Source organism: Strigops habroptila, chromosome 15 (genome assembly GCF_004027225.2).
Source record: "Strigops habroptila isolate Jane chromosome 15, bStrHab1.2.pri, whole genome shotgun sequence".
Classification (NCBI taxonomy): Eukaryota; Metazoa; Chordata; class Aves; order Psittaciformes; family Psittacidae; genus Strigops; species Strigops habroptila.
Genome location: NC_044291.2, coordinates 6,783,845 through 6,810,093, shown reverse-complemented (window position 1 = coordinate 6,810,093; position 26,249 = coordinate 6,783,845). Strand labels below are relative to the sequence as shown.

Sequence of the window (26,249 nt, the reverse complement as noted above, 5' to 3'; positions counted from 1 at the left end):
TCCTCCATGCTGATGAGGATCATCCATAAGCACTGCCCAACTTTTGCCCTCTCCATCCAGCAAAAGTGATGGACACAGCTCACTGGGAGCCATCAGAGCTCAAAAGGACACATAGGCACATTGCTGTAAAGATCCGCTGCAGAGCCTGAAAGGCCTTTAGTGAGACAGGGCTGTGGTGCAGCAGCTTTATGAACTTGGTTTTGTGGCCATGCCTGCACTAGGGGGAAAAGGAAGATTGTCCCCAAGTATATTATACTGACAGGAGCAGGGAGAACTGATGTTGACAGCACATTACCTTCCAGGAATATCAGCCATGGGAAAAATACAAGGAAAAAACAGAAGTCAGAAGAGTTATTGCACATATTGGCAAGAGTCTTATATTTCTTCTGCCCTTTATCAAAGGGCCTCAACCATCCATCAAAAGGATCCAGCCACTGCCAAGCCATGGTGCAACTCATTGGGAATGTCATTGCTACCTACAGAAGCCCCACACACGCCAGGCAGCAGCAGGAGGCAAAGGCAGGATCCAACCAGGCCCCGCTGCCTTATCCAAGGGGTGCGAACACAAACAGCCTTGCTGGGAACAGCAGCTGACTTAGGGTTGATCTTGGCAAGGGCACCAAGTACCAAAGTGGGTTTTCCTTCCAAGAGCAGCTCTGTTTGTGCACTGAGAAGCTTTTAGGAAGCTGTATGCTTCCCAAACCCACACGCAGCACCTTCCCAATGCCTTTTTATCTTTTCCTGCAGGTCTTTGCCCATCAAAACTGCACCAAATCAGGTCAAAACCTGGAAGCAGTTCAGCCTCAGCAGCAAACTCAACAGTAACGCAGATGCCACCAGCTCTGCTATGCTGGTTTCCCATGAGAGTGAGAGAAATGCTGCAATAGCCCAAAATAACACAGGCAAAAAGCAGCTTTGTGCTCACAGGCTGGTGGAGCATCAGCTCCAGCTGCCTCAGCAGCAATGGGGGAAGCTGGTTCTGCTGCCAGCGGGGGCGCGGGGATGAGCCCGTCTGCTGCGGAAGCTATTGGGAGGCTGCAAAATCACCCCCGAGTGCATGATAAGACACAATGGAGCAGATATGGAAGATATATCCATAAAGGGATGTTTCCTTGCAGGCCCTGCATCCCCAAAACCACCCCAGAGATTGCTGGGGAGGGATGGTGGCCTGGTTCAGGGCAGCAGCATCACTTGTGGTCCTCCCTACCCGTCTCCAAGCCACCCTCACTGTACCCAGCTCATCTCACACGTCCGCCTGGCTGATGCAACCCAAACATGCCCTTAAAGCCCCTTTGGTTGCAGCAGAGAAGAGCCAGCAGCAGCATTAAAATCCATTGCCTAGCACAGTATTGACGTTCGACATGATGATGTACCACACTATGAAAACCTGAGGCTTATTTAAAAGACACTTTGTTGTCCCAATGGCAGCCGGGTTCAAGAAGATGAGAACGGTCCATAGCCTGAATAGGAAAGTGATAACAAACATCCGCCTTAGACTCTGGGAACACAGCAAAGATGACAAGCACTACAGAGGATGATCAGGGAACATTATCTTGGCTCCTGGCCAGAGCCTGAGTTTTTGGAGCCTTTATTCAGTTTTCTCAAGCAAATGCTTTAGATGTTGAAGGTAACCTTCAAAACCACCTTACCCAGAGCTCAGCAAACACAAAGCAATGAACAGAGGTGGGTGAACCCCAGAGCTGCCCATACCAGGGTGCTCAGCTGTGGTTGGAGGTATTGTGTTGAGGTTGGGATAACACCATCAGCAATGGGATGCAAGGGCAAGGACCCCTCAGGGATGAGGTGCTGGTCCAAGCTCTGACTCCCAGCTCACTACAGTGACTCACCCTCGCCCTGCCTCAGTTTCCCCATCCACAGGGTGTTCACCCAACCCCTGGGGCCTCTGAGCCCCGCTTGTCTCTGCCACTTCTAACACATCAAGGTTTCCCTTCCTTCCCCATAAAGCACCACGCAGCAGCTCAAAGCACTTGGCTATCAGTGATAAAAAACACCACCTTTGCTTGTGAAGGTGCTGACAGGCTCTAATTACTTAACTGCCTTGATGACATTTTGAGATCCCAGAATAGAGGCAGTATAAAAGAGTGTATCACCACCACATGTTACTCCTTCAAGCCCAAAAACCCAAACACTGCTCCCTTCATGAGCAGCATTTTAACCTTTACTTTTCATTGCTTAGAGGCAGGTGGAATAGGAGGAAAGGTTTATAGTTTGCTACAGCAAAGGACAGGCTGCTGTATGGGAGACACAGATTTAACGTGCAGTTTCACCTAGCTGCAACCCTGAATTGATTAATTACTATTAGTTGTAGGTTACTAATAAATTGGAGAATGGCTGTTTCTGGGTTTTATTGTACTGGATGTAAGCAGCACCAACACAACCAAGAAACCACCAGGTTTGAGGAGTGACACCACATCCCTTCATCTCCCATCCCCTCACAGTACTTAAGTAGGGCTCATGCTGGTGTAAAAATGATGTCTCAGATTATTTTCTCACATCCTTTCGGTCTTGCAGTGGTTTAAGTGTTCTCACATCTTTTAAATGTGATTCCTTCTCCCATCCGAGCCACTTAATGAATGAATAATTGAAAACCAGGTGAAATATTTACAAACAGCAAAAGAAAACACTATGAAACACACCAAGATGTCTGTGTGAAACCATATTTGCTGGGCACATCCTGGAACAGCACGAATCCTGAACCAAGTCACCTACTCATGGGAGCCAGTATGGAAAATCCAAGATGCACATTATTAGCTGAAAGAGCAAGTCCCAGGGATGCTATTTATTGTCCTGCTTCAAAAGCATCCCCAGGGAGACAGCCATTTCCTATTCTCTGTAACAGATGAAGGAAAAATCATACCTATACATATATATCTCTCTCTAACCTGGAGGTACTGCTCAGGTTTTGGGTGCAGCCCCAGTGCGGTTTCTCAGCCTCACATGAACCACACAAAGACACAGCTCAGCAAGAACCTCACCTCCCAAATACCCCACCAGGTATCCTGCTGGATTTAGAAGAGCAATAAAGATGCCAGGCTTGTAGTTAACACTGAGTTTATTCCAATGAAATCTCACTTCACACCAGTCTGACCTTCCAGGTATTAAACCAGCACCAGCCCAGTATCACATTCATCTGCACAGATAGGATGGAGCTAGTATATTCACTAGAGGACAGCATCCCATCCCTGGAAAGGATGTGTTTTGGTACTAATGTAGCAGTTTCCACCCCTCTTTATTCCCAAATTCAAGCCCTGCCTCATTCTCCCTCATTTCCCCCTCCCAACCCCTCTCTCCAGACACCATTTCTGACAACTCAGGAATAAAAGGATCAGGCAGAAGGTTTAAAAACCCATCCAAGGCCATTTCCCTTCCCCTTGTATTTAAATTGTGGAACTCATTTTCAGGGGATGCTCTGGGAGCCAGAAATACCTACGGCTTCAAAGGAGGACTGGATGAGCTCACAGAGCACAGGTCCACTGGTAGCTATTAAACACAGGGATCTGGAAGCATCCTGATGGGAAAGTCCCTGAAACCCCGGCTGCAAAGTCAGGATTATGCCCTTGCCATCTTCTTCTGGCCAGTCTTGAATGGGTGAAGCTTTGCTCTGACCCTCGTCATTTCCACTACTCAGGAATGGTTGCAGCTCCAGTCCTCCCCCCACACACACAAATCCGCCTTAAAGGGTTAGACACGGCTATTTCCACTGGGAATCTTTTCCTATTACAGCCAAAGGCACAGCTGTGCTCCTTCCCCCTGCCTCTCAACAAGCTCTTTCCTTACCCCCAAGAAGATATTTCATCCCCTCAGTACAATCCACTGGTGCACTAATCCTTCCCCAGCAATTGGATGAAGGTCAGGCTGGTACCATCCCAACATGGGATACAGGATAACAGGAGCATCTGTGAGCCTCACCATGAGCTGCTGTCTGTTAAAAGAAAGTCCTATTTTACCCAGCCCTCGTCAAACAACTCACTGAGCTCAAGCTCATCCCTTCCACATCTCTGATGCCACCATCTCAGCGTGGTCAAAGCAGCTTTTGCATTCAACTCCATCGCTCCTCACTTGGGTAGCTGGGTGCAACCAAGCTGAACCCATGAATATAAGAGCTGCTACCCCAGTGTAAGGATGCTTTTGCCTCCAACCATTCCAGACAGTGAGCCTTCACCCCATGGCTTGCAGATCTGAAAAGGTACAGAAGCATTGAGCTCTCCCATAGCAAGCTGAGGAGCATCTGCCATGGGCTAAGAGCTCCTGCAAGAACAGGATCAGAGATGAGCTCAGTCGCATCTAGGCAGCATTGAGCACAAAAATAGTCAACTCTTGCATTACCAAGGTGCATTAAGGTGCTCAGACCTGTCATTTACTCTCACTTGAGGCTACAATGCAAAGCCAGAGTGGTAGGAAGAGGATCTCTGCCTACCCCAGAAGGTTTTATATACATAGAGAAGTGTCTTGGTATTTTGCATTCATTTTATTACTCAGTGCACCAGATTCAGGGCACTTAAGGACTCCATCAAGCTCAAGGCACTGCTGAGCCAGGCATGCTGCTGATGAAGAGAACAGCATCATTCACATTAATGCTGTTAAGTGCTTTATACAAGTCACTTGTGTTGTTCCATAAAAGGATTGTATGGGTCAAAAGGGGGAGAAAGACAAGAATTTCTCAATGCTTATACATCACTTGTAATACTGTTAAAAGATTAAACATATTTGTTGAGGAAAATTACATCAGATTAAATCTCTCTTTATCACTTGGAAAGAACTACAAAGCCACGGTCCCAACTCTCGGGGTCACACAAGCACTTTCCACCAGCACGAAGCAAGGAGACTTGGGGTTTCAGCCAAACTCCAGCTCAGCCCAGACCAAGTCACCCCTCTGCCTTCTCTCTGCATTCTCAAGGAGATGCAGCATCACTCCCTTTGTTCACAGCCCTCCAACCATGAGCAAAGCAAGCGCTCCTCTCCTTCAGCTAACCCACAGCCAGGACTCTCACACCTTAAATGCCAAGGCTGCTTATTCCTTGGGATTAGTGGTTTTTACTCCTTCCCTGCACCTGCAATGGAACATAGTGGCATTTGGTTTCTGAAAGCCCCTGGTGCAATGCGAGCACATTGTTTTATTCCCTTCCTTTTTGATGCTGAACAAGTTACCAACCTGCACAGCGAGCTTTGAACCAGCTCATTCCCATGTCAACATGCATCAAAGAAGTCAGGCTTGCAGGTGTAAAGCTATCTTGGGAGACTCAAGGATCGAACCCTGCCAAAACCAAGGGAAATCTGGATTCTCATTAACCTCCTATTCCTCCTGCACTGGGAGATCCACAGCTTACAGCACCAATGGGGTTGACGGCAGAGCAAAATAGCTGAGGAGCTCCCATCGATGGGACAAGGTGATGTCAGGAGAAGCAGGAGTGGTCCAGTCATTACTAAGAACCAGGTTATAAGGCAGAAGAAGGCACAGGAGGGATTGCACAGCTGCAGCTAAGCAATTATCCCTATATAACAATACATTTCCACCCGCAGACAAACCCTCCGGGTCTCTTCCTAAGCCGACTGTGTACAAAGAGGAATGCGGCCCTAAACTGTTTATGATACAAGAAACTACAGTAACTTCAAACAGACCAACTAAATGCTGGAGGATTAAAACCTCAACAGTTAAAAAGAAAACTGATCCAAGCCCTTTAATTACTTCAGAAATAGTTTTGTTGGCGTTTTACTCGAGTTGGTTTGATTTTTCCCACTAATATTTCCACGAGCATCTGCAACTATATAAATATTCCATGTTTCTGTTTGAAAAATCTCTGTATTTCTTACCACCCAGCACGCGACAAAGCCAGCCTGGCTCAGGGCTTGGAGATAAACAGGATGAAATGGAACTTTGGCAAGTACCTCCACAGCAGCACACAGCAACCCTACTTTCAGCAGCACCTCTCAGGAAATGTAAGTACTTTTGTCAGCAAAATGCTTCCACATTCAAAGATCAAGACACCTCATACGGGACAGGGCTGGGAATTTAATAGTAGGCTTCAATTTTAGTACCTACCGACCATGTCCTAGCAGAGAAGGGGATTAGGAAAAGCTGCCTGAATAATCTGAACTATAATCACCTGTTGAAGTCTCCATGTGCTCAGATCTCTGCAAAAAGTAATTAAAATCACCAACTTTGCTCGGTGCTTTGGGGAATTGCAGCTAATGAATGAATACGTTCATTTCTACAGGAGCTTTAAAGGCACTACAGAGAAATAGCCTGAGTGAGAATCATCTTTTCAACCATTTATATTTGGGCTTATCAAGTTGTGTTGTACAAATAACCTGCAAGAAAACAGGGGTTAGGAGATGAGTCGGAGGATGAGCGCGGATGAATCCCTGTTTTAGTGCTCCCAGCACACAGTCAGAGCTGGTACTTGCCTGAGTGAAGCTCCTCTAGTCCAGCTCCAGGCTCCTGCATGGGCTTGCACATGAAAACCCAAGTTACTTTGCCTTCACTGCTGATGCTTTGCTGCAATGCAGACATGGGCCAGGACGGACCCTGCAGGGCAGGATTTGGATGCAGTAACAGGATACGATGGGACAGCTCTACCTTTGCCACTCAGGAGTCTGCAAAGGTCTAGGCAGAGCAGGACTCCTTTGCTCCAATAACACAGGCTGCAAAGCAGGGACCTTGTCCAGCTTACAAGGAACTAATCTGCCCAGCTACAGGAGCTGCCTCCTGCCTGCACATCTGTATGACACAATTAAGTTACCTAAACCCAAAACACATCTCTGGACCTTGCCTGCTGACAGCATCTGCAGATGCAATAGCATCTCCTCAGTCCCTGCCATTAACTACTCGGCACTGACACCAGTCAGAGCTACCAAAGCTTGGTCCAACGTAGGATGGATGTGGTGAGAAGTCATCCTTTCTCTCTCATTTAAAGCAGTCACTTTTACACTGGGAGGAAGACATGGAGATGCTAACAGCAACGGCACAGGTGTGCCATCAATCCATAATTCAATAGGAAAATGCTGGGAATCACATCCTCCCCCAGCGAGGTGTTGGTGAGAGGCAGAGGAGCAGCTCTGCAGCTCCTGGAAGCAGCAGATGCTCACTCGGATGACTGCCACACACACAACCTCTGGAGATGGTCTTCACCTTCTGGGGCAGCCCAGGTTCCTCTCCAAGTGAGCAGGAGTGCTTTTTGAGCTGCTCTAATAATTCCCCAAGACCAGAGATGCATCCAAAGGGAGGCTTTGGACATCCAAGAGAAGTGGAAGATGGACCAAGGGGGTCCACACTGCATGACATGAAGCAAGGTCAGACCCTGAGTCCCACCTCCCACTCCTCCATCACACCCTACGGACACCAGTACCAGGCAGATGTGTCCCCCCTGTATCACTGGATAATCTCCTGGATGCACAGGAACTTCCATGATGGAGCACATCACCCCCTCTCCACCCACAGAGCAGACCTCCTTCCCATGGCACTTCACATGAACAAAAGCCAGCAACAGGAGCAACTCTATTTAAATCCTTTCAAGGCAGAGCTGCTGAAGGGGCTCGTGCACATCTTTTCAGCTGGTTTAGCATGAAGTGATGCTCTCTGCAGACGCAGGGCAGGGGGCCCTCCACGTGCAGCTCTGCACGCAGGCAGCAAGAGGCATCTTTACAGCATTTTTGCCCTTTTTAAAGGGGAAGAAAAGGCAGACTCACTTTGGAGGGGTTGAGGCTGGTTTGTGTTGAAGCCTGTGGAGAAAACCTGGAATGAAAACTTTCATCAGTAACTCCAGCAGGTGCCCAGGGCTGCTCCTTTTAAGATTCAGCTCCTCCACCAGAGGAGCAAAGGGACAGACTCGTTAACAAAGGCTTCTTTTATCCACAGTGTAATAAACACTTACTGAAAGTGTTAATCAAAAGAAGCTTTGCAGAGCCTGAGCTAAGACCCCAGTCCCTCTCAGCTCATTGCATTTCCAAGCTCAGAGATGAACTAAAGCCTCAGCATCACAGGATTCATTCCCAATACACTTGCCTATTTTTTTTTCTCCCTACTCTAAACAAACATATTTAAATGCAGACTTTTAGTCATTACACACAGCAAAGTACCTTTCTCCCTCTCTCATTCACTTTAAAGGCTGCACAGAAGAAGGGACTTGACAGTCTGAAGCCAACAAGTCCTGGATCTCTCATTGCTCCCAAGCTCGGCTCCCTGTTTTGTCTCCTTGCTTATTAAGTGGAATTACCATAGCAGAAACTCCAGCAGGAGACTGGGATAGCACGAAGCATGAGTAATCACAACTGGTTTCAGGCAGGTTTTGCCATTTGGGTCCTGTTTCAAGGTTATGATGACATAGTGCCACGGGCTAACTTGGAGTTACCGTAACTCTTGCCAGAACAAGGAGTTGTAAGTTATAATGTGCTGCAAGCTGCTGGGATACAGCAAGGAAAATGTCTTGTGAACTAGGAAGAGAGGTTTCCTGCTCCGTAAGTTTTATTCCCTCATTTTATAATGCAGCTTTCTGTTTGCCCTGCTACACTTTGCATGGGACAGTGATGCATTCGCCTCCAGCTCACAGTGGGTGACTTTAATTCCCCCTTTGAGAATGTATTTCACCTTTGCTTTCATCCAGCACCAGCCAAACTGGGTTGCAGATCTGCAATCAGACAATATTTGCTGGCAAACCTATGGAAGAGAAGTTGAGCTTTCAAAGAGGGAACTGATACGGGCCAGAGCACGTCATGGAAAAAGGCACCTGGATGGAGAAAGCTGCCACTTATCAGTGAAAGGGGGAAATGAAACAGATCCATTATCTGCTGGGGACTGCTGAGGAGGAGTAGACAGCAGCAGGGACACCTCAGTGCATCCAAGCTGTGCTCCAAACCTTTCTCCATTGATCACAGTGGTGTCATACACTTAGAGAGCACAAATTCTACCCTTTTCACACAGAACAGGGGCAAAGTCCACCTGCAGCAGGTTCCTGCCTCCTGCTTACCTTTGATTTAACCCTGGGCCCTGCAGCAAATTCATTACTTCAATCAGGGCTGCACATCAGCTTTTCATTTCTATCTCCTTGGTCACCATGCTGGACACCTATAGATGGACACTGTAGCTCCTGCTCAGCCACAAGCTATTGCCTGTATTTATTTCCAGTGATAGCTTGCCTTCAAAAGGAAGATGTTTCCATTAAGCAGCACAAGTTCAGCAACCACAAACAGTGACTTAAAGTCTAAGCCAATTCTCCGAAACCTCCACAATAAATACTGGGCCGTCCAATGGAGCATGACAAGTAACAGCCCTGTCCTGCAGAACAGCCAAATCCTCTTTAAATTGGCGAAAGCCTTAACAGTGTGATGGGAAGGATGGAGGCAGCCAGGCACAAGGGTTTCAGGCACCCTGTGCAGTGCTCCCCATATCACCCACAGCTTAGGCACTAAACTAAGACCAAGTCTGAACCAAGATGCTAAACCCAAACTACTGCTATGCAGAGTCACAGCTGAGCCCCCCATCAGCACCACTCACATCTTGCAACGGGGACAGCATCACCAAGGAGGAATTACCCTCCAAGGCAGAACACTCAGTCTTGGGTTTGCAAAAACAAGCCTGATCCCAAGTCAAAAATAAAGCTCCAAACCACAGCGCTTCCCTCCATAGCCAGAGGGTCAGCCAGAAGAGGTTTGTTGACATTTCTATACTGACCATTTCCCCATTTTTGAGGGCTTTATAATGACTGTTTTGGTGTTACAGGAGGAGAAGCGGTACCTCCCCTTCCACCGGCTCTGCTGCCAAAGAGAAGCCCTGCTAAAAGAACATCAAGTCCCATCTGCAAAGAGGCATCCACAATCCTACCAAATCCAGAGGAGCTGAAGGTACCCAACACAACGCACAGAGCGGCTCTCCTTTGACACAGCACACAGTAAAATATATTACCTGGTATTATATATATAGGAGGAGAGGTATCAGCTCTAAGGGCTGCCTAGTTCACATATGTACATGACAGTGGACACAAGGGAGGTCCCTAAGAGGGATCACAAAGTGATGGGTGGTGAAGCAGAGAGGGAAGCACTGATTCCCCAGCCCACAAGCTTGAACTCACCATCTACACACCTACTTGGGAAGCTTTTAAGGGGTTTGTAAACCAAGAATCTGTGACAGCCATTGCTCCAGGCACTCTGTGACACCACATTGAGGTGCTGGGGGGAAAGATCCTCTCCTGGGCATAGCAGGACCATCACTCCCTCCATCCCACCCCAAAGCTTGCCTCCTTCTGCAGGGAAGCCAACACTGCCCTTGTACCCAACTGCCCCTTCAGAGATCAGCCCCTTTCTTGTTTATTTTCCATTTTAAATGGATTAGACACGCACAAAATCCTCCCTTGAAAAGAAACCACCAAGATGTGAAAAGAATGGGAAGATCCAACTGCGCGGCGTCAGTGCTAATCCACGTCAAAGGGCCGCACTGTCAACAACTTACTGTAAACTTCCAGGAGGGAAAAAGAAGAACTGCTCCCAATAAAACAGTTAACTGCAGACAAATGTTTGTTATTCATTATGTGGAGTCAAGCTTGGGTTTCTCAACACCACTGCCAAGCCAAAGCAAGCAAATTAATAATACAACATCTTTTACAGGGAGCTCCACGCCGTGCCCTTGAAGAGAGAAAGGCTGGAGGCAGGTGAAAGCTCTGTTTGCTTTGCTCTGATAACAGGTATTTAGTTTTCTACATCGCTTTGCTTTAGCATAGCCTGTAACCCAGCCGAGCAGCCCGGCTCCACCTCCCCATCTGCTCCCCACACCAGCTGGTCCCACAGCAGAGGAGATGATGTGCAAGATGTAGTGATGCCATGCAGCCCACTGACCCAAATGAGGGATCCCCCAGTGCTGCCCAGGAATTGGAGGGCATTGCTGGAAAACCCACAAGACAGAGCTTAACATGACATGGTTGTTTGAAGGAGGGGAGTGCCAGGAGATGGGATGGCTGCGCTCATGCCCAAGGCACCCAGGAGCTTAAAAACAAGGCAAATCCCCACCAGGATCCTTCCTCGAGCACTGGGAATGGGCAAAAACCCAGCTGGGCGCAGCAGGAAAAGGCAGAGCTGGGGAGGCTCCAGCAAAGACATCTCCTGTGTTGGCACAAAGTGAGCAAACACCCAGCCCAGGCAAGAGCCGACAGGTCAGCGTGATCCTCTTCCATTCCAATAACCCTTTTGTTTGGATCAACAACCTGGAGCAGATTCTCTACCTTGGCTGGGTATCCTGGGGTCCCAATTGCATCCCAGTGCAGCTTCCCCCAGCCCTCAGGCTGCAGTTTGGGGTAGGAAAGGGTGAATGAAAACAACCCCCCTACACAGCCTGTGCCAGTGCCAGCATTGCGCAAGGCACTGCGCCCTCTTTCCGCATCCACAAAGGAAGAGCACTGGGAAGGTGTGGATGCCTCTGCCCCATTACTCACACATCTGCAAGCAGGACATGTTTTGTGAAAGCAGTTTGGTTTGTAGGAGCCACATCCAAGAATCCTGCCCGTTCCCTGTTGTGGTGCATCCATCCTGATTTTCCTCCTAAATAACTCGCTCCTTGCAGTGCTCAGGTTAGCTTGTCTCTGGTTTGGAGCAGAGGAAGGGCACCAGAAAAAACACAGTCTTATGATGTTTGCTTTGTTCCCGATGACAAAAGGCAAGAGTTACAGCCACCAACAAAAAAGCATATATATAAAAATATATACATTATATACATTTATATCTTTTTTGAAATAGAGGGCAGGAGGAAAAGGGAATTATTGAAGTTTCTCATGGACCAAGGAGCTTCAAAAAAAGCAGAGGAAAGAAACAAAACATCAAGTTTCAACTGTTTTCAATGGAAAAAGTCCATTAAAGGAAAAGGGATCTTTTGCAGAAATATATATTTTGCTGATTTTGACAAAAAACCCTGTTCAAAAGAGGGGAAAAAAGCCTGTATTTAAAGGTTTTCAGCTAGTATTGCTTTGCATCTTTACAGCGCTATTCATGAAAGCATCCTCACAACCTGTTATTACCGGAGCATGGCGTGCCCAGGGAGAAGGTGGGTCTGACCACACACTGGGTGCAGGCTGGGGTTAGGAGACAACCCTGGCCTGTCCCATGAAAATGAGGTGTTATGAAAGGCAGGAGATAAAACATATATATTAAAGAAAAAAAAAAAAAAGCCATGTTCCACTTCTGTGTTTTGCCCCTGGGGAGGGGAAATGCTGATCCTCCAGCTCACAGATGGTCCTTTTGCAATGACCTCCTGGTTTCCACCCCGCTGGCCATGTCTGCTGAAGGGGAAGGATTCTGGAGGAAGGATGAAAGACATGAGGCTCCCTCCCCAGCAGCAGTGCCGGGAGCGCTGCACGTGCCGTGCACGTCATGGGATGCGGTGGGTGAAGCATCGCCTTGGTCCACCGGTCCCTCCCCAACCACGACCACATCTCCCACTACAGGGAGGAAGCTGTGGCCTGAGCACACACCTCCCCAGCAATTAAAGTCATTTCCTTAATATCGACCAGTCTCTGCCATCCTGTGACAGCCTACAGAAACATTAATGATACCTCTCCAATTCAAACCAGTTTCTTTCTCATTCAGGTGCTGCTGGACCCGAGTTCGGATTTGGCAATAGCACGCAAAGATTGAGCATCACCTTAATGGTTGTTTTTCCACCTTCTATCTCCCCAATACTTCAAACTACACACACAGGGATGAATTTAGAGTAATGCCACCAATGAAATGCTCAAATTAATAGCACTAAAGTGTAAATGCTGCATGTGACAGCAGCAGAGCCATGCTTGGGAAAACGATCTGTGAAAGCTTAAAAACCAGCACAAGATGAGACCACTGGGAGAGGAACAAAAAAGCAACAAAACAAACAGTCCATTTCAATATCCTTTCCAAAGGAACCAAAAGGAACACATCAGAGAATAATCATTTAGCACAGATCAAACAGTAGAACTAGCACATTAAAAATACATGCAAGCATTAATCAGCTACACAGAGTTATATGCCATCATTTCCGTAAATAATACAGGATCAAAGCAGCCCAAGCAGCACTATCAGTTAATATAGTCAGCCAGTCAGTCAAAATAGGGTAAAGCTGCCTGAAAACTGTGGCAGTATCATTTGCCAGGAATAAAGCAGATCCATCTGAGAAGTGGCATGACCAGTTGAACGGGTAAAGGTTACCCGCAGCCTCCTCATTACACAGAGGTGATGCCAAAAGGGAAAATAAAGAAATAAAGGGTTAATACAGCTTCAAGTATGTATATTTGGGGAAGCTTGGGGAATACCAGTGTCTATCTTGTCTAGTGATAACCCCCCTGAAGAGCTGGGGAGAGGTGGGAGGACCAACCCCAGCAGGAGCATCCCCAGTAGCATCAGTCCCATGCTGGCCACAGCTGGAGCATGGACAGGCCATGGGGCTACCAACTAAACCAGAGCCCCTTCCTGAGAGCCAGGGCAGCACATAGAGACTCCCTTTTGCTCAGTAGCAATATCCCTGCTGCAGAAACCATCCTGCCTGCTTAGTGTGAAAGCTCACCACCACCACCCCCCTTTAAATATACATACATCTACCCATGCATAGAGAATGCCAGTGTCATTAAGGCTTTTGCTGAAAGGCTGCAGAGCCATTTAGCTGGCTGATTTTTCAAGCAGGCATGTGGAGCAGCACAAGCTATAAATAGCAGGGATGCTTGCCTCGTCATGCTTCTGGTGGCTTATTTATAAGGATGGGGGGCAACTGAATTAGAAACAGGGAAAACAGAGAGTTGGGCTTCTCTTTGGTTTCAAGGCCAAGCTGCCTGAAAAGAAAAACCTTCGAGGTTCTGCCTTTTTCGGCTCTTTCCAGGCAGAAAGCAAACGCCCATCTCATGCTCAGACTGAATCGGTCACATTTACAAGGCAAATTTTAATTCATACAGCAGGTGTTCAGGGAAAAAAAATCCTACTTGAAGCAGCACTAAGGCTTTGCATTAGTTCATGCAGCTCCAGGGAAGCTCCTTATTTTCTGGAATAGGACCCACGTGTGCATGAAGCAGGAGCAGAGACCCCAAAAGTCTTTTTTAGAGCAAGGGGAATAAGAGTCCTGAAGAGGGGTGAGCAGAGCTATTGCCACACATGAGGGCTGGCAGCTTGTCCACTGTCACAACCCCACTGCATTGCATGTGACGAAGGGCAATAGGAATTTTGCATGGGAAGAGCTGGATGAGCATCAGCCAGAGGAGGAATTCAGCCTCCAACAAAAGAGCCGCTTTGGGCAGCTCAACCCAGCTGATTAGTGCTCCGGGAGCATGTTTAGATGGTCTATTCTTCATAGGCTACTAGGCACAATCCAGGAAAACCACGTGAACCCAGCATTCCCCATCGGCATTCCGAGCCGCTATGAAATAGCTGAAAGCAAAGGGGGACAGCCAGGCTGCCCCAAACCTGCTCTGCTGTGGGACCCCAACCAGTTGGGATGCAGGAGGAGCTGGACCACTTTCAAGCGTCACTGGTTGTGACAAAGCTGGGAGAAAAGTCATGGGGGGAGCAAGTGACCCTATCAGAAGAGGTGACATCCTCCATGGCACCCTCTGGAACAGGCAGCTGCAGAGGAGCCAGGACCAGCACTTTTGGGAAGTTTCCTGTTGAATCAGGGGGGAACAAAGTTCTGTCCAAACAAATAAGCTTTAATTATTCCAAGTACAGAATGTCTTGTTCAAAATGCCTCCGCACTGACAAGCTTTAATCCAATAAAAGACCCTTCCAGACAAGCCCTGCTGGGATTTTGGGAGCACTCTCCCTGGCAACCCCCAGCTCCAAACTGGGGTTGGATTTAAACCCAATGTCTGTCTTATGGGGCAGCCTCAAGGCACAGGAACCTCGAGCTCACTGGAAGCAGAAGCAAAGCAAAAACAACCACTTCATTTCAGTCTGACCCAACCCAAAATCAAATTAAAGAAAGCAAACAATTTCCTGTGATCCCGAAATCCTGGGTTTGAGCCAGTTTAACGAGACCAAATTGCAACCAGTTCTCCTGAGGTGGTGCAGACACACGACCCCCCCCCAAGGCAGGGCAGATGGCGAGATTGCAATCTAGCCTTTAGCTCATGACACATATTCATATCCCCAACCAATTATAAAGTGCCAGACTCAGCCCCCTACACCCACCGAGCGATGCCTCACTGCACAAGGCACCCTTTTGAGCTCAGACACACAGCACGAGCTGGGGCAGGACCTCTGAAGCAAGCCCAAGCCCTGCTGCAACCACATTTAAGAGCTTGGTGAAGTCTCAGGTGCAGTTTAAGTGCTATAGAGCATTCCAGCTCCTTAACATGTTTTTGCCGGTTTATTTTAAGTGCTTGTCAGAGGTAAAGCAGAAGGCGCCTTCCCTTCTTAGCCAGATGGCTGCAAGAGAAATCCCTGCTATAGCATGGGCATGAGTCTATTTCTGATGCTAAGATCTCAGCTGCTTCTTGGAAGCACCAGCGAGCACCTCGCGCCCGCAGCAGCATTTCCTGACAGTCAGCTGGCATTGGCTCTGCAAACAGCAGCACCACAATGACTTAGCCCTGGGTATTTATAGGCCACAGGCTCTTGTCAAAGAGAAAACCTCTGAGATCTTTCCCCTGACTTCAGCAGACTCACATCCGGGGCTTCTGTTCCTCGGGGACAGCTTGTTCTGTGCTTCTCTGCTCACAGCCATGGGATGCAGATGTCCTGATGTCCCTGTCCTGGGGACACGACTGGTGGGGACAGACTCAATGCCCACCATCACCACCACCCATCTGGGTAGACCCCAAGATGCTGAAGCCAGCCCCAAGGCTGCACCAGAGCAGCACAAAGATGACGGTCCCCTCATGATGGGGTTATTCGCCCCTGAGGTTACACAATCAGTATAGCCCACGAGATGAGCTCTGCTGCCATCACTCCTTAACTGCAGTGGTATTCCCCCTCTGGAACAGCCCAGTCCACGCCAGGCCATGAGCAGGATCAAGGCCAAAGTGCTTCTCAGCTACCATTTAAAAGCAAAGCAGCAAAACCCCAGCACTGATCCCTGCAGAGGGAAGGCAACAAACAAGACCCGGGATGCTCTGTAGATCCTCCCAGAAACATCCTGATTTTCATGAGCATCGCTAAGTCCAAGAATCTCAAAATCTTGAGTCAGGACAGTTGGAAGCATCTGATTCAAAAATGACTCAGACAGGAGTGTGGAGGCAGGAGGAAGCAAGGGAGTGACATTTTCTGCTGTGGGCAACATCCCTTTATATTAAGCTCAAAGATACAAACCCCACAATTTATTACTTGAGTGAAAAAAAGGCACTCTCTGCCATGGCTGCTCCAGTACTGATCCCAAGTCTCAAAACCATCTTCCTTATGCTCAGCCTTCATGTCTGTATGCTTGATTTCCATATCTTTAACAAATGTAAATCCTACTGACATCTCAGAAGCAACCTATCTCATTAACCACATTGAGCACAATCCTGAGCTCTCAACAAGGAAAGCTTAAGCTGCCTTCCCAAGCCATGAGCATGAATACAGCCCCAGTTCCCCCCACTTGCCCCCCACTGGGTCAGTGGCAGAGCAGGGGCATTCAGGTAGGACCTCAGCTTGTACCTAAAGAGATGGAGGTTTTTAAGGCTGCAAAAGCCCATTGCAAACATTGAGTCTCACCTACTGCTCAGCCCTTGGAAACCCAACAAGCTGCATGGCCATGAAACATGTATGCGCATCCCTAAGAGTCCCATATCACGCTGAGCATAGGGGAAAAGCTGATCATGGGGCAAATCTGGATGGGAAGACCTCTACTGAAGGGTGTAATGGCTGGATGGGAAGAAGAGGAGTCACCCAGAGCTGCAAAATGGACCAGCACCGGCAAGATGTCCCAAAACTGCCTTCAGCAACTTGGCTGTTTCTGTCCCACCGGGATGTGAGAGCTCCCAACCCCTCGAGGAGCACAGCCCCAGTGTGTCAGGGTCTGGCTGTTGATGGCTCCATGGCTTGGACCAGAGTCTTTCCCCTACAGTAGTGCCAGTGCTGTAGGGACCTGCCCGTATGGGGTGCGCAGACCTTTCTCCACACACTGTGCACAAAAGCAGACCCTTCCACTTCAGCTGGATGATGAAGCAATGAAGCCAGTGACCAGGACCGTATCCACTCCATCTCCCTGCACCAGCTGATTAGCCAGGCCACCCCTATTGCCCTCAGGGATTTGCCAGGCTCCTCTTTACAAGCTAAACCAGCTAATCCCACCCAAAGCTGCAGCCACCACCCGCTCCATTCAGGCTATGAGCATCCCAGTAAGAGGCGGCCCCATGCCAGAGGCTGGAGCCATCAGGCGTCACTGCACACCCTGACTCAGCTTTCACCCATTTCCGCAGCAGCACAGGACACCTTCCCGTGGTTAACTGCTCCCAGCCACCTGCATTTCCTGCCCTATGCTTGCAGCAGAACTGCTCGTCGTCCCCTCCCATGAGGTGCAGAGGTGAGGAGACAGACACAGGCTCACATCTGGGACGTGGTGACTCAGTGGAACACTATAGAAACCACAGGGAATTGAAGGCAATGCTGTCAGGATGGGAAACACTTGGTACAGCCTAAAGGTGCCTCTATGCAGGGTTTGGGTACAGCTCTTCTATGCGGGGACAGTGAGGGTGTGCAAGGTTTGGGCTCTTCAGCCCACCCATCTGCTATGCACAGAACTAAATGTCCTTCGAAAGAGACTCATATTGTTCAACACATGGGTGGAATAGAGGAGTTTTGTTCTTTAGGCAGGCAAAGTCCATCCAGGGCCCCATCTCTGCTCCAACACGAAGCATCCATCCAAACAGCATCCATCCCTAAGTCAGTTTCCCCAGCAAAGCTCCAGCTTTTGCTTTAAAACCAAACCACTGCACATAAAGGAAGAGGCAGAGTCTCCGCGGCGGGTGTTAGAGGCTTTGGCGATAAGACAGGGGATACTCCTAAGCTTGTCTCCATAAACATGAGGATTAGCCATTTACTTCTCTTAAAAACAAAATCCGGGATTTTAACATGATCACAGGCTTGGAAAGAAAAACAAACATCGGGAAACTGGAAAAGGGGAGAGAATGCGAGAGGAGGGAGCAGGAGCTCGGGGGTAGCTGGAGTGCTTCTTAAACCAGAATGAGAAAAATGCATTGAAGTTGGAATTTATATCTCAGTAGCACTGAACAAACATGGAATGTGAGGACTCTCACACCAGTTTCTTATCAGTAATAACACCATTCGCATTAAAGGAAGCCTTACTAATACTGTGGCATGAGAAAAGGCCTGTTTGTTTCATGCAATAAGCCATATAATGCATTAATTACCTATTGAATTGGAAAAGAGATGTTGAAAACATGCATGAATGTAAGCAAAAGGAGGGTTTCAGCTGAACCCATGGTGCCCACTGGCTTTATTGTGCCCTTGGTGCGAACCCCTGTGCCTCCCCCTACAAAACCCACACCACACACGGGGATGCTCCCACATTCTGCAGCATCTCCCACTGCCACCTCATCCTCTGGTACTCCAAAAACGCACCCAACCCATGAGCACACCAGCAACCCCTATCAGCCAGGGTCAATCTCAACCAGCCACACTAACAAATAAGCCTGTTTGAGAGGACATAATCTGGCCATGAGTTCCCACCCTGGCCACCGCAGCAGCATAAAGGCACCAGAGAGCAATTTTGAGATCAAGCTGCTGTAGCCATTAATAATTAGCACTTTCAAACTTCAAAGAGTGATGCTGGCCTCCACAATAAAAACTCAGCACACCCCGGAATGGTTGGGAAGAGTTTACATCATCAGTGCTCCCATTTCCCAAATGAGATCTGAAATGCAGAAGTGAGGACAGGCCACGGGGACCCATGGAGGTGCTGGGATTAGACACAAACCCTCCTGACTCTCATCCCCAGCACCAGACACGAAAGGATGGTATGTGAGTAAGCATCATACATGGGCATTCAAGAGCATTCCAAAGCCATTGCTAAACCAGTCTCCTCGCCTGATACTTGTCACTTGGTCCAATTGAGAGGGATGCTCTTCATGAAACCACTGGAGCCCAAGATGGGAGAGGAGATGCCTTCTGACACCCACAGACAAACACAACATAAGGTCAGACAGTGAAATACATGCACAACACAACTTGGGGTGGGTATGTGCATCCCCTGTTTGGTACCCAGAGGGTTTCACACATGCCAGGTGAGTTGCTGGTGAGGTCTGATCATAGCACGATAGAGAAAACTGCTTTTGCTTTAAGAAAACTCAACCCCTCCTATCTTTATCAGCAATTCCTAATCTTGAGCCATTCTGCCTCTTCCAGAGAAAGTAAAGACAGAAACCTCAATGGAAAAAAACCAGAGGAATTAAAGCCTGAAAACAAGAGACTCCAGATCTTCAGCTGATTATATTTCCAGCCAAATAAAACAGGTTGATTAATGCACTTGTTCAGACTGCTAAAGCTACAAGAACAGCAGGTTACATCCCTTTCACACTGGAGGAAGCTCACCACAACTTAAACCAAACATCTTCCCCGCAAGGAGAAAACAAATACAAAAAAGGCAATAATCAGTGCAATAGCATTTGCAAGTGTGTGAACATAAGGCTTTGGGAACGCAGAGTGAAGCTGAGTTCTCCAGTAAGATGGACAAAGCTCCATCCATAGACTCCAGCAGAGTTTTGTCTGCTTAATCTACAAGTAAACTGGAGTCTCAGCTTTGAAGACCATCAGTGTTTTCAGGTCCTAGTAAGCAACCAGCGATTCGGTGCTACATCCAGCGAGAGCTTCACCCGAAAGCGTAGCCCTCCTGTCCACCCTTTACCTCTTCCCTCCTCACGTTCCCCACTGCCAATTCCATATATTGCCCCTACCGTAATGTTTTCCTCTGCTCTGTACGAGCTCCCAGACAGCAACAGGGACAGGACCAGGTCTTGAGAAGACTGCACTGAGACCTGTGTTCCCCAAAACAGAAGCAGCCCATGGTTCTCATCCCTTGCACACCCTTTGGGTACCACACCAGTGCGCACTCTTCACAGCGCCCACTGAGCTGTGAATGCACCTTCAGATCCAGGTAAGAACATGGGCTCCAGCGACCCCAAGTTATGGTTAACCCTATTCTGCTCTCAGCACATGGAGGTGGGACACGGGGGAAGCCTTGATGCTCACAGACCAACTCTGCCTCCAAGGTACCACCCGGTGGTGCTCGAAGCCAGCATCCTCCCTGTTGGACCCTGGTGAAACGGTGATGGGAAGGATGTGGCTTCACCTTCTCCACAGGGAGCACGGTGCACACCAGGGATGCCTGCTCCGAAGCATGCTCCGGGGAGTCGGAGCCAGCGCCCGCCCCGCTGCTCCCCAAAAACACCACAGCACCAGTCTGGCACAGCCGAAGCCACGCCGCATCCCTCACCCACCCCGCACCGAACCCCGTGCGGGGGTCGCTGCCCCCGGAGCCCAGCCCCGCTCCAGGCACCCGGGGCTGCGGCCTCAGATGCTCCGGGGGTGCCTCCTCCCGGCCCGCACGGGGGTCGCTGCGGCCGGGGGGACCCGGGGAGCCGCCGCCCGCGGCTGCGCCTTTGTCCGCCGGCGGAGGGAAGGAGCGAGCGGGCAGCCCCATCCCGCCGCCGGCGCCCCCGGCACGGACACGCGTGAGCCGCTCACCTGCGGGGCCGCTGCCCGCGGCCGCCTCCTCCTGTTCCTCTTCTTCGTCCTCCTCCTCCTCCTCCGCTACCGCCGCCGCCTCCTCCTCCTCCTCCTCCGGCGGCGGCGGCGGCGGGCTGCCCCGGGCGGGCGCGGTGGTACCGCGGGTCCGGACCGGCGGCGCGGCGGTGCCGGGGCTGCCCTCAGCGGGGCCGCCGCTGCCGCTGCCGGTCTCGGAGGGCGGCGCGGTGCTGGAGGGCAGCCCGGCGGCGGCAGCCAGGAGGGCGGCGAGGCAGAGCAGGGCGAGCCCGGGCGCGGTCCTCGGCCGGTGCCTCATGCTGCGGCGCGGCGCTCCGCCATTCATTCATTCATTCATCCAGGCGCTCCTTCCTCCACCGAGAGGGGCCGGGGAGCGGCGGCTCCCTCCGTCCCTCCCGCCCGCCTCACCCGGCCATGCCGCCCCGAGCGCCCCGCAGGCGGCACCCGCCGCGCCCCGGCCCGGCTGACAGCGCCGCGCCCGCTCAGCCCCGCCCCTCGCCCGCCGCCGCCGCCAATCAGAGCCGCGCCCGCCCCACCTGACGGCAACTTTGTACCTCTTTGTGCGCGGCGCAGCCAATCAGCGGCCGAAGGGGCGGGTCCATGGGCGGAGCCAAACGGGGAGCGGGGCGGGCTGTGGCATTGTGAGGGCGGAGAAGGGGGGGGCGGTACCCCCCGGAGCTGGTGCTAGGCCGGGGAGCGGGCACGGACCCCCCCGAGCATCCCGGTTTCTATGTGTGTGTAGATATTCTCTATTCTTAATATCATCTTTAATTAATGATTTTTTAATTATCTTTAATATTATTAGTTTAAAAATTAATTCCCTCCCCCCCCATTTTGCAAATCCGTGGGGCCGCGCCGGGAGCCCGTTGCGGCGGGTCCATCCCTATGGAGTGATGCTCGCACCGCTCCAGGTCCATGGAGGGGTCCAGAGGTCGGGGGTACCCCCCCAAACCTCGGCAGGACCCCTCCGGCAGCCACCTCCATCCCCTGCCCACCTCCACACCTCCATGACCTGCTCGCCTTCGTGCTGCCCATCCGGCTGGAGCTGATTCCCACCCATCCATAGGGACAATGAAACCTGAGGAAGCATCCCGGCTGCCCGCCACCCATGGTCCTGCTGGGCACGGGCACTGGGAGCAACCTTGGCCAAATCTCCCCCATCCATGGGGGAGCATAGTGATACATAGATTAGTTATTTATGGTACCCACTGGATGATGGCTGGTTCATGTGCATCGAAGGAGGATGCTGCCAGCGTGGAAAACGCTGCTCTGATCAACACAAAGGCACGTGGCTGCGTGCTGGGGTGTGCCAAGCAACATGGAGCCCTATGGGCAGCTGCCATCCCCATGCATCCTGCTGCGGGATGGTGCATAGTAAGATGGTGCACAGCACTATGGGCATGGTGGCTCTGGGCTGCCCACCCCTGCCCAGAGGTGTGTGTGGCATCACCAGACAAGTGTCTGCATCATCTGTCATTGACATCATCTGCTGACAAGTGTCTCTTCAGTATTAGACAGTCCCACCATCAACCACCGCACGATCTGGGCTGCAAGTCCTTCTCCAGCACAATATTTAGGGGTTGTCTACAAGAGCATAGCTGCTGTGGGCTAATTATTCTGCAGTAACTCACTGCTCTTCCCACATATCCATCTCCTTCTCAGGAATAAACGGGACTTTATTCCTGCATAATAATACATTTATTATTCCCCAGAGTTATGCTGTGCCATTTCCCCCATGGAGACAAACCCTTCCGAGATTTGCTTTTCGTGATCATTGTCAGCCTGTCATTTCCCACGGGGAGTGAAGAGTCCCTCTGATCAGGAGGAATCCAGCTGACAGAGAGGGAGGATGGTTTGCTGATCAAGCCTCTCCTCCAGCGATTCACACGAGGTTATTGTCTGTGGGCACGGGAAGGGAGAAGCCAAGCGGAGGAATGATTGTTAAGGCAAGAGTTGTCTGGAACAAAGAGATTCCTTAGTTTTAAATGAAAGCTACACAGCCTCAGCAGCCAAAGGGTGGATCCTTCTTCATCCATCCTCCATCTCCAGCCCATCTCCTGGCTCAGGGCTGCTGCCAGATATGCTTCGCTGGTTTCCAGAACACTACATCCTCCCTTTCCGCTTGCTAGGAGGGTTTAGGCATGTCACAGCCTTCATCTCTTTATCCTCAGGACCCCAACACAGGAGAGAGGCACGAAGATCCTGCCTGGGTCAGGCATTGTGGAGCATCCTTATGCCAGCAGGACCCATGGAAAAGGACCAACCACCTCTTGGAGTGGGGATCCAGATGCAAAACCAGAGCCTCCTTCTGCCCAGCTGGCTGATTTCAGTGCTGCCTCATCATGAGAATCATTACAAAGAGCAGCACAACTAAAACTATCTCTGCTGTGTTGATGGTCACACAACCCAAAGCCTTCATGGTAACACCATATCCTGGTGGCAGCAGGGGTGGAAACCCCAAGGGGTGAATTCCAACGTTGGTGGAAACCACCAGCAGCTCCCAGATCTGCCAGTCTGGGCTGTGGGAAAGGCTGAGGAATGGCCGTGGAAGATGCTGGGTGAAGGGGATGGAGGATGCGGCTGACATGTCCCAGGCCCTGCACAGGGACAGCTTCAGCAGGACTCACCGCTCCCCCTGTTGATGTCAAATATAGTTGCAAGAGCTCCTCAGCATTGGACCCAAACCATCCCCGGCTGCACCCCAGATAAAGAGGGTCCCGAAAAGCCTTTGGCTGCTTTCAAGGACATTCATTTGAGGATGCCAAGGGCACAGAGCAGACCTGTGCTGGCACCGTGCCACCAAAATGTTCATGCTTCCCTTCGTTTTATGCTTTCATTTTGCAATGAGAAGGTGAGAAATGCACGTCCGAGCAGGATGGATCCTTGGGGAATGAGGAGGGCTGATGCAGAGCCCAGGTTGTGAGCAGGCAGCCCAGCCTTATGCCTGCATTTTGCATAGGTTTTAAGGGTACCAACATCCCCACACACAGAATTGTTCCTATTCCATCACATCAGCAAGATTTTCCTCCCCAGTGGAAAGTTGCCATCCGATATTCAGCAGCCAGCTCTTTCTCTGACCTATTTGCAAACCCCAAGCCACTCTCTCCAACCACCCACTGCTCGAAAGCTTTGATAATTCAATGAGATGTTAATTCTGACACCCAGCATAAGTCACCATAGGAAAATTTAGGGGTTTTTAATTATCATTGATGCAGGAGTAATGAATCCTCTCCACAGATATAGTTTTCAAAGCACCCAGCAGCATTTTGCTGCACAACTCCCATTAAGTCAACCTGTATTAGGTGGTTGCTGACAGTCCCATGTGCTTTGGGGCAGGCAGAGCCTAGAAATGATGGGGATGCACAAATCTGCCTTGGGGGCTGAGGAGCAAAGGTAAGGCACAGCTTGGCCAGTGCATGTAGGTGTTAGCATACAGCTGCTTAAAAAGCATGCTGCAAAAGGGCACTGTCAGTTTTAAGCGCATCAGGATCACCTTTAAGGACAGAAGTATGCTTTAAAGGCAAGTCTGAGCTGCACACGATGCTGGGAACGTATCCACCTTCATTTCAGAGCCTGACCCAATGGGTCTTTGCAGGACTTGCCCCTGAGGAACATGCCCTCCATTCCCTTTGCAGAGCCCTGTCAAGTGCTGCCCTGATTTAAGGGAGATCAAGATATTTTTTAGGCATCACTTGAAAATCCTCAGTGACTATTTTCATTATTCCACATGCATATTTATAATTAGTTTAAATCATCGAATAAAGAGCGTTTGAGAGTCAAGATCCCCAGGAGCACCTCTACAAACCCGGGCATGAGATGCAGGAACTGACTTAAAACACAAGCATGAAGCAGAAGTCATAGCTTTATTTTCACTGCTGGAGCCAGGTAAGCAGCATGTGTGTTGAGATGCAAATAATTCTTCTAAATCATCCTGTTTTCATGACCAGGCCAATGTTAGAAACATAAAGACAACATTTAGAGTGCAGAGCTCTGCGTTTTCATCTCTTTCACCGTGTATTTTAAGCATAAAGCACCTTCTATGTGGTTGCTCTGAAAAAGCAGCCTTGCCTTTGCTGGAGCTCACGCATTGCCTACATTTATCCTCTGATTTGAATATAAATGAAAGCTAGTGAGTTAAAAATGGAGCCTGGAGACTCATCTCTGCACAGGCGTATGTATGGCTGCTGGTGGCGGGGCTTGGTGGGCAAAACCGGGACCCCCACTGTGTTGTGTGGGAAGAGTATCTGCAGCATCACCAAGCTCCTCTGAGGTGACAAATTCCTCCTTCCTTGAGGTCCAGTTGCCTCACACGCCATGCTCATGGGGAATTTACCCTTGTACGTGTCTCTGAAACACTGATGTTGCTTTAAAAGTGCCTTTGGCTAACTGTTCTGGGCATGGGCCACTGATAGCCCTATCACTGCGGTGCTGAGCATCCCTCCCTCCTGCTCCCTGCAAACCTTCCTGGGAAGGGAATGGGCATCCCTTAGCCCTGGCTACAAGCCACATGCCGCCTCCATAGGCTCACACACCTTTTTTATTTGCAGAGAGCAACCACAGTGATGAAACAGCAAATGTCCAGCATCTTTCTTGCAACTTCCCAGACAGCAGCAAATGTCACATCCTTGGCCAATGGTGCTACAAAACACCATGTGCCACAGCTACCATTACTCCTACCATGAGCGTAAACATACCCAGCATTAGCACAGGTCTGTTGTCACTGCAAATAGATGCAATTAGCAGCCAAACCTCCCTCTTAAGCAGGGGTGGAATGTAGGAAGCAGGGAGCAGGACACGGTGGTGGTATGTGTAACACTACGGTCCCAATTCCGCACACACTTAAAGAGCAGCTTAACTTTAAGCATGTCAAGGTCATACAAACGTAAAGCTAAGCTCTTCTCTGACTCAAAAATGCCCTACAAATACAAAAGACTGAATAAATTGCCTAGTGCATATGTTTATCACTGTTGTCCAAGAGGTTGGATCAAAAGGGCTGAGCAGGGAAGGGACAGGCCCCACGCTGCTGACTCAGATCGCTCAGACACTACAATTCCTTCTTCCACGGGTAATTGTGGCACTTTCAAATGAGTTTTCATCTCCAAATCCTATTGTCCATCCCAAACTCCTATTGATCAGGAAGGATTGCATTTGCCCTGTTAATCAAAAGAGGGTGTTTCAGTGCAGCTGGAGTGCTGCATTGCGAGCACCCTGCTGGGCGCAGCCCGGGAACCGGCAATTCGCACACGTGGAGGTTTGGAATGAAATTCATCTGAGTGGTAATGTCAAAACTAAAGCGAGCAATTTGTTGAAATGAAATGCTTTGGGAAAAAGATTATCCTCTGGAGGTCAAAATGAATGGCTCAGATTTTTCTCCCCGTCAATAATTTCCTACATCTTCCCGCAAAATGGTTTGATTTCAGCAAATCTGCACTCGCCAATAAAAATCACTGCCACTGAAACCCTTTCTAGCCTTCCCCCTGACAGAGGAGCTTTCCTGGAGCTGAGCTCCAGGCTCCTGCATGTAGATTGTCCTTCCCACTCCCCTCTTGCAAACACATATCATATGTGTACACGTGTGCACGTCCCATCCTACC

General features: G+C 49.8%; 1 protein-coding gene across 1 annotated transcript in view; it reads right to left on the bottom strand.

The window, feature by feature from the left end:
- MEGF9 (multiple EGF like domains 9) overlaps nucleotides 1-21,111 on the bottom strand; it is a 48,322-nt gene extending 27,211 nt beyond the window's left edge. The window contains exon 1 of the mRNA XM_030507212.1: nucleotides 20,638-21,111. Within this exon, the coding sequence (XP_030363072.1) occupies nucleotides 20,638-20,980 (343 nt within the window). The 5' untranslated portion in view covers nucleotides 20,981-21,111. The remainder of the gene's footprint in view (nucleotides 1-20,637) is intronic.
- Nucleotides 21,112-26,249: the final 5,138 nt, after the last annotated feature.